At 37.0% G+C, this 13,784-nt stretch overlaps 1 protein-coding gene across 1 annotated transcript; it reads left to right on the top strand.

Moving 5' to 3' along the window:
• The first annotated feature begins 8,651 nt into the window (after positions 1 to 8,651).
• On the top strand, positions 8,652 to 13,577 carry LOC131393861 (putative zinc finger protein 56). Its single transcript, XM_058524851.1, is given in 3 exon segments — positions 8,652 to 8,684; positions 10,811 to 10,953; positions 12,989 to 13,577. Coding segments are annotated over 3 exon segments (765 nt in total).
• Positions 13,578 to 13,784: the final 207 nt, after the last annotated feature.

Below are 13,784 nucleotides of genomic sequence, written 5' to 3'. Positions count from 1 at the left end.
AGTGTCATGTCACCTGTCATATACTGGCTGCATTTCTGCCATCTGCGCTAACCGGGCCCTCAAGTTTCAGACATCTAGATTGGCCTCTTTAAGCCAGAGCTTTTGTAGGACATCATCCTTACTACTCTCTGATCTGCAAGGTGTGACATGGGAAGGCAGAGCCACCCTAGGGCTCCCTGCAGGACTTTGTCAGCATATGCAGAGGTTGACTTAGTGCAAAGAGCCACCTGCCCCAAGGTGACACCTTATCCAGAATGGCTGACATGTAATGGTTAATAGAGAGAGGGAGTATATACACCTGGTCATTTTGGTTCAATTTAGGACAAATATGATGGACCCTTATGGTTGTATGGCAAATTGTGGGGTTGGCTGATGCTGTAAGGCTGCATTGCAGCTAGACTTCTCCCTCAGCGTGTGTTTCTTCTCCCCATCCTGTCCCAAGAAGTTCATCGAAGATCATTCCCTAGTAAACATCCAGCTCACTAAACTCCATCTCCTATGCTCTCTGGGACCCAAGACAGTGACAAGAGTGTAAAGCTTCCAGAGAATATAGGGCTCATGAGCAGTAGGAATCAAATTCTGCTGATGTTGAAAACAACATAGACACAGATGACACCTCATGGTATTTTATTCTTGATTAGATCATTAGTACTGTCAGCAATAATGATGTCCATGAATTAATGGGACAAAAAATCAGATTGGTGTGGGGTGAGGAGAAATATTGATAAACGGACTCTATCCTCAACTTGAGTTAAAAATGTGAGGAAAGGGGAGACCAGAAATAAAAGGAGTTCAAAGTGTCTTTTTTTTTCAATTCAAATTTCATGTTGGGTGATACCACGACAGGTTTAAAGGATGGATCAGATTGAGAGGGAGTAGTTTAAGATAAAGTGTGTAGGTTTTAAATTATAACATACAATTTATGATATGGTGGGTGAGAATAGGAACCAAACACAAATGCAGAAACAAATGACCTAGCTGAGATTAAAGGTAATTCCTTTCCTGTTACAAGGGAGGTGGCATAAACAGTGAATTAGTCTGGAGAAATACTTTAAATCTAGTGGTTGAAGGTATCTACTTCCAAAATTATCTGTTTCATTTATGAAATAGTTTACAAACCATCTGATAAATGTGAGAGAAAAGGTGAGTCTGTGGAGATTAAATGATAATAGCAAAGGTTTAAAATACTCTTTAATGAGTATGGGAGAAGGAATTGGCATATATGACCTAATAGAATCACCGTGTATTTTTAGACAAATAAACAAAGTGTCCTCAGATACAGGGAACACTTACTATTTCCCTTGGTTTAATTATTTCCTCTTTGGAAGGGGAATTTTAAGCCAGAAGAGCCTATTTCAACAACCATAAGAATTCCACTCAAATATATAAATCAACTGTGAATGACATGGAAGTAAAATAATTTACTATGTAGTAATATTTTTATTTCACCACTAACCAAGAAATAAAGTATAAAATTGCCTTTTCATTTTATTTGGATAGTTAATAAACTCTTAACATATTATTGAAAGTACATTGTGATCAGTACCTTAATAATCAAGCTCTCCATCCCTGGAATATATCTTATTGTTATCAATCATGATGTATTTTTCAAATTTTCATATTTCTTCATCTTTCATTTTATTTTATTTATTATTTTATTGAGGTAATATTGGCTTAGGATAGTGTGTAAATTTACAGTGCACCTGATTATATTTTAACTTCTGTAGAACTGCATCCTGTTGACCAGCAGGTCGAAATTTTATCCATCACCATATTTGCATGCCACTTCACCTCTTTCACCCTTCCTCCACCCCTTTCCCCTCTGGTAATCACTGATCTGTTCTCATTATCTATGTGTGTGTTTGTTTGTTTATCTTCCACATGTGAGCAAAATCATATGGTATTTCTCTTTCTCTGTCTGAATAATTTGCTTATCATAACAGCCTCAAAGTCCATCCATATTGTCACAAATGGCACACTTTTGTCTTTCTCTATGGCTGTGTGGTATTCTATTGTGTATACATATACCACCTCTTTATCCATTCATCTGCTGATGGACACTTGGATTGCTTCCAAGTCTTGGCTATTGTGAATAATGCTGCAGTGAACATAGTGGTGCAAAGGATATGAACAGACATTTTTCAAAATAAGATACACAGATGACCAATAGACACATGAAAAGATGTTCAACATCACCAATTATTAGGGAAATGCACGTGAAAACTGCAATGAGATATCACCTTGCTCCCATCAGAATGGCTATAATCAACAAGACAAGAAATAAATGTTGGAGAGAGTGTGGAGAAAACGGAACCCTCATAAACTACTGGTGGGAATGCAAACAGGTATAGCCACTATGTAAAATAGTATGGAAATTTCTCAAAAAAATTAAAAATGTAAATACCATATAATCCAGCTATTACACTACTCAGTGTTTACCTGAAGAACATGAGTTCACTAATTCAAAAAGATATATGCACTGGGGCCGGCCCGGTGGCGCAAGCGGTTAGGTGCGCGCTCTCCGCTGCGGCGGCCCGGGGTTCGCTGGTTCGGATCCCGGGCGCGCACCGACGCACTGCTTGGTAAGCCATGCTGTGGCGGCGTCCCATATAAAGTGGAGGAAGATGGGCACGGATGTTAGCCCAGGGCCGTCTTCCTCAGCAAAAAAAAAAGAGGAGGATTGGCGGATGTTAGCTCAGGGCTGATCTCCTCACAAAAAAAAAAAAAAAAAAAAAAAAAAAAGATATATGCACCCATATGTTCATCACAGCATTTTTCATTTTATTTTTAAGTACATTTTTCCTCCAGTTAATTCCAGCTTCATGCCCATAGAATCCCATTTAGTCAGATATTCTGATTTGTTTCCAAGACATAGAATGTTTCCTGAAACAAAGAATGCACTGAAAAGTATTTATGAATGAACAAAGGAGTGAATGAATCTTGCTAATATCTCTTCACAATGTTCTTACATCTTTGCTCTCCAACTTGGTGTGACGTAATAATTTTGTATTAGTCTAGAAAATCTAATCAAATTGAACAGGGTGTGTCCCACCAACTGAAGCCCTGACTGGCATCTATCCAATCAGGGTGTGTCCCTGGAATGTAGCCTTGATTAGGTTTATGAACTGTTTTCCCTGTATAAAGGGAAGTCAAACAGAGGATGGACTCATTTGCCCAGAGTAGAAGACACTGCAGAGTTCACACCACTGGAAGAAGAGGAATTGATGCCCTGTCTGTGGAACTTGCCTCAGAATCTATTTGGCTTCACCATCTCCTTCAATATCGGGTTCTGGTGAGTTCTTCACACAGTGAAATATGAGCTGGCCACATTCCCTTAAAATTATAGAAGTCCTACCTGTCTTTAGACATTTGTCATATCAAAGCAGCTTCTTAGGATCTTTAAATTTCCTTGTGTCCACATTTATTTCACCACTCTCATTTCCTAGTTTTGACTATTTGTGTCCTTTTTCCGGTTTTGCCTTGGATTTAGTTATTTTATCTGTTTACTCGAAGATCCTAGATCTGAGCTGTTCAGTACAGTAACCACCACCCACATGTGGCTGAAAAGATAAAATTAATAAAATTAAAAAGGTGAACCTCAGATACTCAGCAGCGCTAAACAAATTTCAAGTATTTTCTAACAACATGTGTCTGGCAGTTACTGTATTGTACAATGCAGATATAGAGCATTTCCTTCATTCTGCTTCTCTGAATTAATTTTCTTTTATGGGTTTCATCAAGTGATTTTCTTCATATTATTTCTCAAACATCTTCAGATAGGTTCTAATATTTATTTTATTCATTTAAAACATGAATATATATTTAAGGCAAATCATTTCTTTTGACAATTGTTTTAGCTTTGTTCCATTAGTACTTATACATAATGCTACTATACTCGTGTTATCATTTTTCATAATGTACTTTAAAAATATTTGTGTCAACTGTATTTAAAAGATATATTTCCCCTTAGTTTTCTGTTGACAGATGGTATCTTCTATAGTTGTTGTTATTTTATGGTTTTATTTCATTGTTTTAGGACTGTTGCATATTCCTTTTTTTAAAAAATAAGAGATTTTCCTCCATCCTAGTACACAAACCATTTGTATGCAGGATCAATTATGCATTTTAAAAATAGATCTTCTCATTCGGAGTATGGTGTTTTCATTATAAAATTCTAGAATAATTGTAAACTTAATTAGAATTTCAGCATTCCAGAATTGCTTTGGATATATTGGATGTTAAAAATCATAAAAGTTGAGCTTTGACTTGTGATCCAATCTGAGATGGTATATTTTTTCAATTTCACTATTAATTTGAAGTACATTTGTTTGGTTTCATACTTTCTTAATATTTACAGCTATTTTCTTGTACTCTATGCTTGTTCTTTGCTCTCTTGTCTGTACATTTCTAGAATGTAAGAGGCAAGAAGGCAAAACTCTTTCAGTTATGTCAACTGCTACATTTGTAACACTTGGAATTGTGCCTAGCCAATCATTAGTGTTGAAATTTGAGAGCGCTCCCCTAGTAATATCACTTTTGCAGACTATAGCTCTGAATTGAAAGGAAGGGAATGGGCAAGTGAGTGTATATAGATATCAGGTACTTTTATGGAGTACCTGTTTGAGAACATGGTTTTGGTGTGTGGAAACAAAGGTTCCTAAGGCTGCATCCCAGAAATAAGCAGGTGTGTCCAAATAGCCCTGGAATGGCTGAAAAATAATTCTGGCTCTAGATGGTTAGCAATGCCCTTAATATTAATGTGTTATTAAAGAAGCAGAGTGTCTCCTTCCAGGCAGCTCTTTAAGAGAACTGGTGGAAGAGCCTAAGCTGTGCCACCACCCACGCTGAGGTCGCCAGAGACCTAAGTCACTATTCCTGCTCTGGTGTGAATATTTTGCCAATATATTTTGCATAAATTAATGAATACCTTAGAACCTTTAAATAGATTTTGTTAGTTCTTCTGAAGATTGCTTGTCTAGCTATGATTTTTGAAATGCATTTAATCCCCATTTCCTGAGATAGTTTCTAATCACTCCACACTGGAGTCCATCATGAAATAGGTTTGCTTTGACTTCTTTCTCATAATGTGCCCTTTTCTGTCCCCGGCACAGTCTGTCTGTGACCAGTTAAGTTATTGTTTCATCTATGAGTTATCCTTACAAACAAGACTTCCTTAAATCCATCTCTAGTTGTGATATTTGAGAAAGAGTTTATTTGGTTATAAACCAGGATCACAGTTGTTTTCCCTGAGTGCCTTGTAGGCATTCTCCAATATCTCAGTTTTTTGAGTGATATAATCCCGTATTTTCCTTGAGTTTGTATAGTGACCTTTAAATAATTCTTTGCCTTTGAGTATAGACTCCATGGGGGAGTTTCATTAAGTTTTAAAGTTTCATATATTTTTTTCCAAACACTTAATGGATTTCAACAAACTCTAAAATTATGCTTTCACATTTTATTATTTTTTAACGAACTAAATCATAAAATTATTTTTATATTATTTTGTTGTTATATTTATCTGCAACATGGAATTTATGGTCTCTAGGCTTTTCTTTCATAGTTTTCAATTTATCTCTAACCCTTTCAAACATTTTTTCTTAATTTTTTCTTCTGCTCCTTTTAAAGCCTGTCATCCATTGATATGAGTTATATCTGAGCAGCATCTGTTTCCTTCTTTCATCTCCCAGTACGGCCTCTTCTCTTAAACTATTTCATTTTACTCGTGGAAGCTTAGAGCTCTGCCAAGTCATTTTTATGCTTTCTCTTGTCTTCCTATCATTTACTGTGATTCTTTTGTCTTAAAAATCTCTCTCACTTTCATTCTTGTAACTCTGATTTCAAGACTATTTAACTAAGGTTTTTAATTATTGGTAATGAATTCATTCCTAAACTTATTGGATAATTTAAGTGATGCTCCTCTGCTCAAAGGCAAAGATTGCTTGAATATCAATCTTGAATTACTTTTTCATTCCATCCATTTTTTATACTTTATAATACTTATTGCACTGTTTTTTTTTTTTTCCAGGTCATTATCATTCAGGTTAATTCTCCTTAAACAGCATAAATTTATGGACATATTTTGGGGATAAATACATGTCAGTGTTGTGCTATAGCAAGAAATATCTCTCTGTCAAAATAATGGCTATTAAACACAGCATATATCAAGAGTTTGAGGGACTTCGTCAGGATTTTCCATAATCTAAGAAAGATCAGCTCCTGAGGGGCTGCTTTTGTGCCCCAGTTCTCACCCACTCAGTGACATCTTTTGGCACCTACTCCTGGGAAGCATGGACGTAGCACAGGGATGCCTGGTACATTCTTTCTTTCTACCCATAGTGCTGCTCTGTTGCACATGCGTAGGGGTTCCCTGGATGCCAAATAGAAATTTACGTATTCCTAACTTTGTATAGAAGCAAAGTTCTAAGAGTAAAAAATAATGTTCCATTTCACTCTGAGTTTGCCTTGAAATCTAAACCAAACATAATCTCATGACCAATTCTTGATTAGGTGTCCTAGATCTTCCTTCTCTCCTTGGATACTCCCATGTGCTCTAGATAATTTAATCACTAACCAGTATTCCTTGAGTGTCTCTTGGGCTTGTGAGTTCTGGATACTGCGTGCATTTGTACCATTAACAGATTCTTGCATTAATCCAGAGCTTCTGTTTTATGTCTGATTGAATCCGATAACTGGACTTTCAATTTTATTGTGAAACAGGGGCTTGAGAGAAAATTTGTTCAGAGGAGATGTCTGTTTAAATATAGAAGAGGCATAGTGAGAGGATCGATTGTGAATATATACAGAGGATTCTCTTAAAAGAAATTTAATTTAAACCAATAGTATAGTTCCCCCCGAAAGAAGGAGAGCAAGGGATTCAACTGTAGAGATTGCCAGGAGTATCAAGACTTTTTGGTTTAAAAGGAGAAAAGAAGTAACCAATGGATATGAATGCACGAGTATTTGTAGATATTATAGGGATAAACTGAGTTACTTTGTCATATTATGTAATTCATTTGTAATTCATGGGATGAATTGTGTGGCCTGCAAATTCTTATCTTGTAGTCTTTACCCCCAGGATGTCAGAATATAACTTTATCTGGAGATGGGTTCTTTAAAGTGGAAGTAATTTATAAAGAGGTAATTAAGGGAAGACCCTAATCTAATATGACTGTTGTCCTTAATAGAAAAGGAAATTAGGGCACAGACACATAGAGAAGGTAGGGAAAAGACTGCCATCTATAAGCCAAAGAGAGAAGCCTCAGGAAAAAAAACAACCCGGCATAAACCTTGATCTCAGGCTTGTAGCCTCCAGAAGGAGAGAAAATAAATTTCTGTTGTTTAAGCCACCTAGTCACTGGTGCTGGAAGAATGACTTTATTATTTTAGCAGAACATATTATAGTTACTAGATGTCATTGAAAGCCATTTGGAATGGTGATCCTGTGTTTAGAGTGAGATCCACACCTTAGCCATGTGCTGCCAGCTGCTGTCATGGAAGAGGCAGCTGCTATGGGGTCCTGAGCTGATGTGGCAAATAGTCCAAGGGGTAAAAAACAGGTTGGTCTTGGTAAATGTATGTTGAAATGAGTAATTTAGATGAAACTAGGCAATAAAAATGAAGAGAGATTACGATGTTTGGGAAGTGGGGTCAAAAATCTGGAGGTTCCCATGTTGTAGAGAAATGGGTAAAGAAGTGATTTTGTGAAAATGCAAGAAGAAAAAGATATAGTAATTAAACAGTGCTTCTGAATATTCACGTTAGAGGTACTATTGCAGGTAACACCTAGGTGTGCTGTTTGACCCTAAAGGAATTTGAGCACAGGAGACAGGCTGAGCAAAATGAAATGACAGCTGTTCCGTTTTCTAGCTGTGTGACTTTGTCATATTACTAAAGTTTTTGGAACCTCTGCTTATATCATTTGTTAAATTGGTAAATAAACTATAATTAGCATGATTATTGTGGGGAATAAATGAGCAAAAATATGTAAATCTGCAAATAAACAGTCATACAATACAAATTTAACTTTTTTTTTCCTGGACCTCAGGTACAAACGGGTGAGTTAATTATCCTTCTGTTTATGGGGAATTTTCATTATTTATCCATGAAATACATTTAATTATTATTGATATGATAGTGGAGAAATTATAGTTGATAAATCTTTCCCTCTCTCACACAGGTATGTGTGTGTGTGTGTATATATATATATATATATTTGCATGTACATATACACATATGTACGTGTGTGTACATAATGAAAATAAGCGGAGTTGCAGCTGAAGAAGACTAATATAGAACAGGATTTGGAGGATTTCAACTACCACTTAACTAAACTATCAGATGGAGCAGCTAGATTGTCTCCTAAATCCCAACAATTCAGTATTATCTGAGCATCCTTGACCTAGAGGATTGAGACACACATGACAATAACGTTATGACTCATGTGCTCCTGCTATTTTCTGATGCAGGGGATTTTAAGGACTGCACTGGCGGGATGGGTGCCATTGATCCCTCCAAATGGAATGAGTCCTCAAATTGATTAACTCCATCATAAAATAGATTCTTAGTTGCTTGATGTCCAAGTCCATGGGGGACAGATCTGAAAGTCAGGGTTGAGGGAGAATGGGAACTGAGTGAGGCTCTAGAGGGTTGCCATGGATGTTGGAGGACCATTGCTGGTGCATAAGGCAAGAATAATGAAATCTGAGGAATTCCACAATGTATAACTTCAGGTTCTACATGTGGAATGAGTCTGGGATAGCTATGCTTTGAAATCCGGAAGGGAATTGAATAACTCTGGATGTCATAGGCTTTTGAAATACAAAATTCAATGCTTATCATGCTCTTATTTGTAAGATGTCTGTATTTTGACTTTCTTTATTAGCAGTCATAGCTATAGCCTTCTTACATTTGACTCTGGGACAGGAGAGTCCTCTGCATATTATTCTTAGAGTGCATCACTTGTTTCAGTTTGTTGGGCTGGTAGTCACACCCAGGTGAAGGTTTGGGGCTTCATGACAGGTGGGGCTGGACATTGTGCACAGGACTGGAGTCTCATGGCTTCTTTTTACGTCTGCAGATTTGCCTTCTTAGTGCTTGGACTGTCTGTGAATGAAGACCTAGAAAAAGACACCTGGCAACTGAATTATTGACAATGCAGCCACTGGTGAGTAAAGAATGCCTCTTTCTGATGAAATTACATCCCTAGTTGCATTATATGAGCAAGTAATTCCTATTGTCATGCATGTTCTAAGTGCAACAAGGTGACATTCAGGCGTCTGAGCTCCAGTGAAGTTTGCCCAGAACCTGGGATATTATCCTGGGTGAGGACATCATCAATAACTAATCTCCTTCCTGACATTACACACATTTATGATATCCTCCATTAAGCTTGTGTATTTATAGAAGAGACAAAAGAAGTTTGCTTTCTTTCACCCAGCCCATGTCCTCCTTGGCAAATAATTAACTCATTAACCCTGTTTAAGGATGTAATGGGCTTAGGACGGTGGTGCTTGAAAGTGATGGAGTTGGGTGAGAAGCAGAACGTTACAGTCATCAGGGAGGCAGATGTTTAAGCAAGTGAGTGTAATCAATCCAATGTTACAAGACCTGGTGTGAGGGTTGTTCAGTGGTGGGAGGAGCAGGACAGAGGTGTAGAAGGAATGAGGAATTATGGTATTTTTCTCCCAATTTTAAACCTCTTACAATCATGAGAATATATTTACACTTGTGAAAATTTCGGAAAGATATGTAATTAAAATTATCATTATCATTCTTGTCCCCAATCACACATTTTGCTGCTTGGTAGTTAACCAGTTGTTCATATTTGATAGTTGGAAAGAATGTGTAAGGAGTAGTATTTTGTTAATTGCACTATACATAAAGGAGAAAAACTGGATAGATCAAAACCAATAATTCTTTTGGATCTTTTATCCTTTGGCATGGAGATAAGATAAAGATACAAGAGAAACAGTGGTAACTGGTGTTTGAGGTCCCTGAGAAAATTGAGAAGGACAGTCCTTATGCCAGAGGAATGGTCAAGCTAGGACTGTCCTTCAGTACAGACATCACAGAGGACCCTGGCTTGTGCTGCTGAATCATCTGACCTTACAGTTTGTTATGAACACCTGAGTCCTGTAGCAAGAGAGAAAACAAGTACCAAGTTCTGAATGAATCTTGTTCAGTTCTGAGGAATGCTGGAGATTCCTTCACAATTCTCTGACATTTTAATGATTAACTTATTAATGTGTTGTATTTAATGCAGGTTTGCTAGACAGGAAACACTTCATACATTAATACATTGGATCTTTCAACACTCATAACAAGTTTTTAAACCAGTTCATAGACAAGGAACCAGAATTTCATAGAGGGACGTAATTTAAACCAATCGTCACAGGTTAAAAGCAGCACACCATAGTTCTTGTCTGTCTTGTGATGGATCTGTAGAGTTGCTTGAAATTAATGGTGAAGAGAGTTTCATTGATGAATTTTCAAGTGAATATTTTATAATCATCTGTCTGTAAGTCCTAATTACCAGGTTATTGAAACACTTCCAGGTTGTATTACACCACACTTAATGTGATATTCCTTTATAATAAAATATTATGAAGTCAGAGTGTGTAGGTCTCTATGAAGATGTCTGAAAGGCAAATACCGGCTCAGCACTGACAGTAAACTGAGTGGAACCCCAAACACAGATTGACCTTTCTATACACCCGGCTCCCCATTACTTCCTCTGAGCTGTCATCTCAACCCTGCAACCCTGGACATTGGCAGGGATTGCTCTGTCTAAACCAGTGTTTCTGTGTTTTAGGAATCAGTGATGTTTGAAGATATAGCTGTAGACTTTGCCAAGAAAGAGTGGGTCTTGCTGGACACATCCCAGAGAAAGCTGTACAGAGATGTGATGCAGGAAAGTATCAATCATCTGATCTCTGTGGGTGAGTCTGTCAACATGTATGTGTGTATGTGTCCATTCATTCACTCATTGAACAAGCATCTAGAACAGCTTTTCCATATTCTACTCCAATCGCTGCCCTGAATCTTTCATAACCTTCATAACTACTTCAAAGAAAGATGTTTCTGTACACTTTACTTTTCATCACCACACTAGTATATAGACTTGACCACAATTTCCTGCCTTTCTTGCTACTCAGTCTCCAACACTCAGAACAGAACTAGGAATTCAATTAATATTTTTAATGCATAAGTAATTTATCAAATATTTTTAAAATAATTACTGTGTTCTAGTCGCTATATGGAAGCTTTGGAACAGAGTAGTGAAAATAATAAAATTTTGTTTATTCCTGTAAAGTTTATGTTTATTGCATGCTGATTGAAAATATCTTAAACACACTGTGGAGACATTTAATCTCTTCCATTTTGAAAAGACAGGATTCTGCATTCTTTCTTTGAACTTGGGCATGGGCATCAGAATCTAGCAGTCTCCACTATTTTCGCTGCCGGTCTGGATTTCTTCCTGGTCTGGTGAAAGCCCTTCAGTGTTTTCTCTGTTGAATATGTTGTTGCAAAGGCTGACCTTCAACCACCTCTTTATTATTCCTCAGTAGTCTGTGCTGGACTTGATGATAGCAAAGTTTAATTAGCACAGAACTCACAATCCACGTACATTTTTTCCCGCAAACAGGGTATCAGATCTGAAAATCAGATGTGATTTTCCAGTTGGAGCAAGGCAAAGAGCTGTGGAGTCAAGGAAATGGATTTCTCCAACACCAGATTCCAGGTAAGCATCAGGGACCTGTGCTTCAATGCAGAGAGGTCTCGGTCAGTGAGTGAGTACATCCCTGGAAATACCATCTGAAGATGTTTGAAGTGAGTGACGTATTCTGAAATGTCAGTGAGGACATTGGGGCAAGATTCCTCATGTTGTTATCACTCCTTGCATATACCAATCACAATTCATGTCTTACTGTCATTTTCTTTCTCTTTGGTGAAAAGGATATTTGTGTAATTATTGTAGTTAAAATTTAACATAGTGATTCTTGTCCTGATCCATTCATTTAAAAATTTTCCCACCATTTGCTGACCCAACATCACTTAGTCACATAGTGTTTTTCATGTTTCAATCCTGATTTTTTTTCTAATTGACAACGTCCTTTAAAATGTTTCTACTACCTGGAATATTTCTTTATTTGACACATTTCCCCATCTAAGATTTTGAAACATACTCAAATGAACCTTGGTATTTTTCTACATTTTCATTCCCCTAATGCTATTCTAATATATTACATTTTTTTTCAATGACTTTAGGCAGGGAAAATCTCCTTAAAAAACAAGAAATGATATCAATGAAATACAGCAGCATGAAGAAAATATCTCTTACTATGCCAATGGTAAATTTCATGGGTGTGAACTCTAGTCATCCAAATTGAGGACCTTTCAATGAGATGAGTTAGTAAATGTGCAGAATATCCTGAATGTAATTAAGGTGGGATTAAGCACTATCTAGGCAAAAGTTTTGGATTGTTTAAAATCAGTTAAGAAATTAACATGAGCTCAAAATAATGACCTGAGATCTAAAAAAAAAAAAGACAATTGCGTAAACATTGTACATTACCTTGTCTTTGAAACATATTGAAGGCTTCAAAATTAATCTGACAACTCTGGATTTGAGATACTACAAAAGAGAAAATATTTGTCCCTCCAGGAGAGTAACATAACGTGTGTATGCAACTAATATTGGAAATACTTTAACAAGAGATTATTAGTGACATATTCTAGGATTTATATGTAGAGGAATGAATGTATGGATATATGTGAGCAAACTATTAACAACCTTTCATCTCCTTCCAAAACAGGTATCTCACACTCAAGTAGATCCTACTGAATGTATTGATGTTGTTGCTGAATTTACTCCTAGATCTTCATTGCCTTGACACTTTTCAATTCACGTGAGAAAGAAACCTCCTGTCCACAAATTGCGTTGAAAATCACTTCATGATCAGTCATCCCTTATTCAAATTCACACTAGGGGTGTATCTCGTGAATGTAATCTATGTGGGAAAGCCTTTAATAATTTGTTTAGCCTTAGATCACACAAGATGATTCACAGTGGAGAGAAACCATATAAATGTCATCTGTGTGGGAAAGTCTTCAGTCAAAGTTCTTACCTCAGACAACATGAGAAAACTCACACAGGAGAGAAGCCATACGAATGCCATCTATGTGAAAAAGCTTTCAGCCAAAGTTCTTACCTTAGAAAACATGAGAGAATTCATCCTGGAGAGAATCATTATGAATTTCGTCAGTGTGGAAAAGCCTTTAGTCAAAGCTCTGGCCTTAGCCAGCACAAGAGAATCCACACAGGAGAGGAACCACATACATGTCTTCTACGTGGGAAGGACTTCTGTCAAAGTTCTGAATTTAGACGGCATAACAGAACACACTCAGGAGAAAAACCATATGTGTGTCATCAGTGTGGGAACACCTTCAGTCAATATTCTAATCTTAGATGACATGAGAGAACCCACACTGGAGAGCAACCATATGAATGCCAGCTATGTGGGAAGTTCTTCAATCATCGTTCTTCCCTTAGACGACATGAGGAAACCCAACACTGAGGAGGAAGTCATGAATGACTTCAGTAAATATTCTGATGTGAGATGGCATGGGATTAAAAATGTAATTAATGTGGAAGAAACATCAATCATAGCTTTAACATTTAAACACACCAAAGGACTCACACAGTAAGGAAACACTCTGTATAATCAATATGGAAGAACCTTCAGTCATCATACTCCTTAATCAAGATAGCATGTTCATATGGA

This window comes from Diceros bicornis, chromosome 29 (assembly GCF_020826845.1).
Source record: "Diceros bicornis minor isolate mBicDic1 chromosome 29, mDicBic1.mat.cur, whole genome shotgun sequence".
Lineage (NCBI taxonomy): Eukaryota > Metazoa > Chordata > Mammalia > Perissodactyla > Rhinocerotidae > Diceros > Diceros bicornis.
The sequence above is the reverse complement of the archived record's forward strand: the minus strand, read 5'-3'. Positions and strand labels throughout refer to the sequence as shown.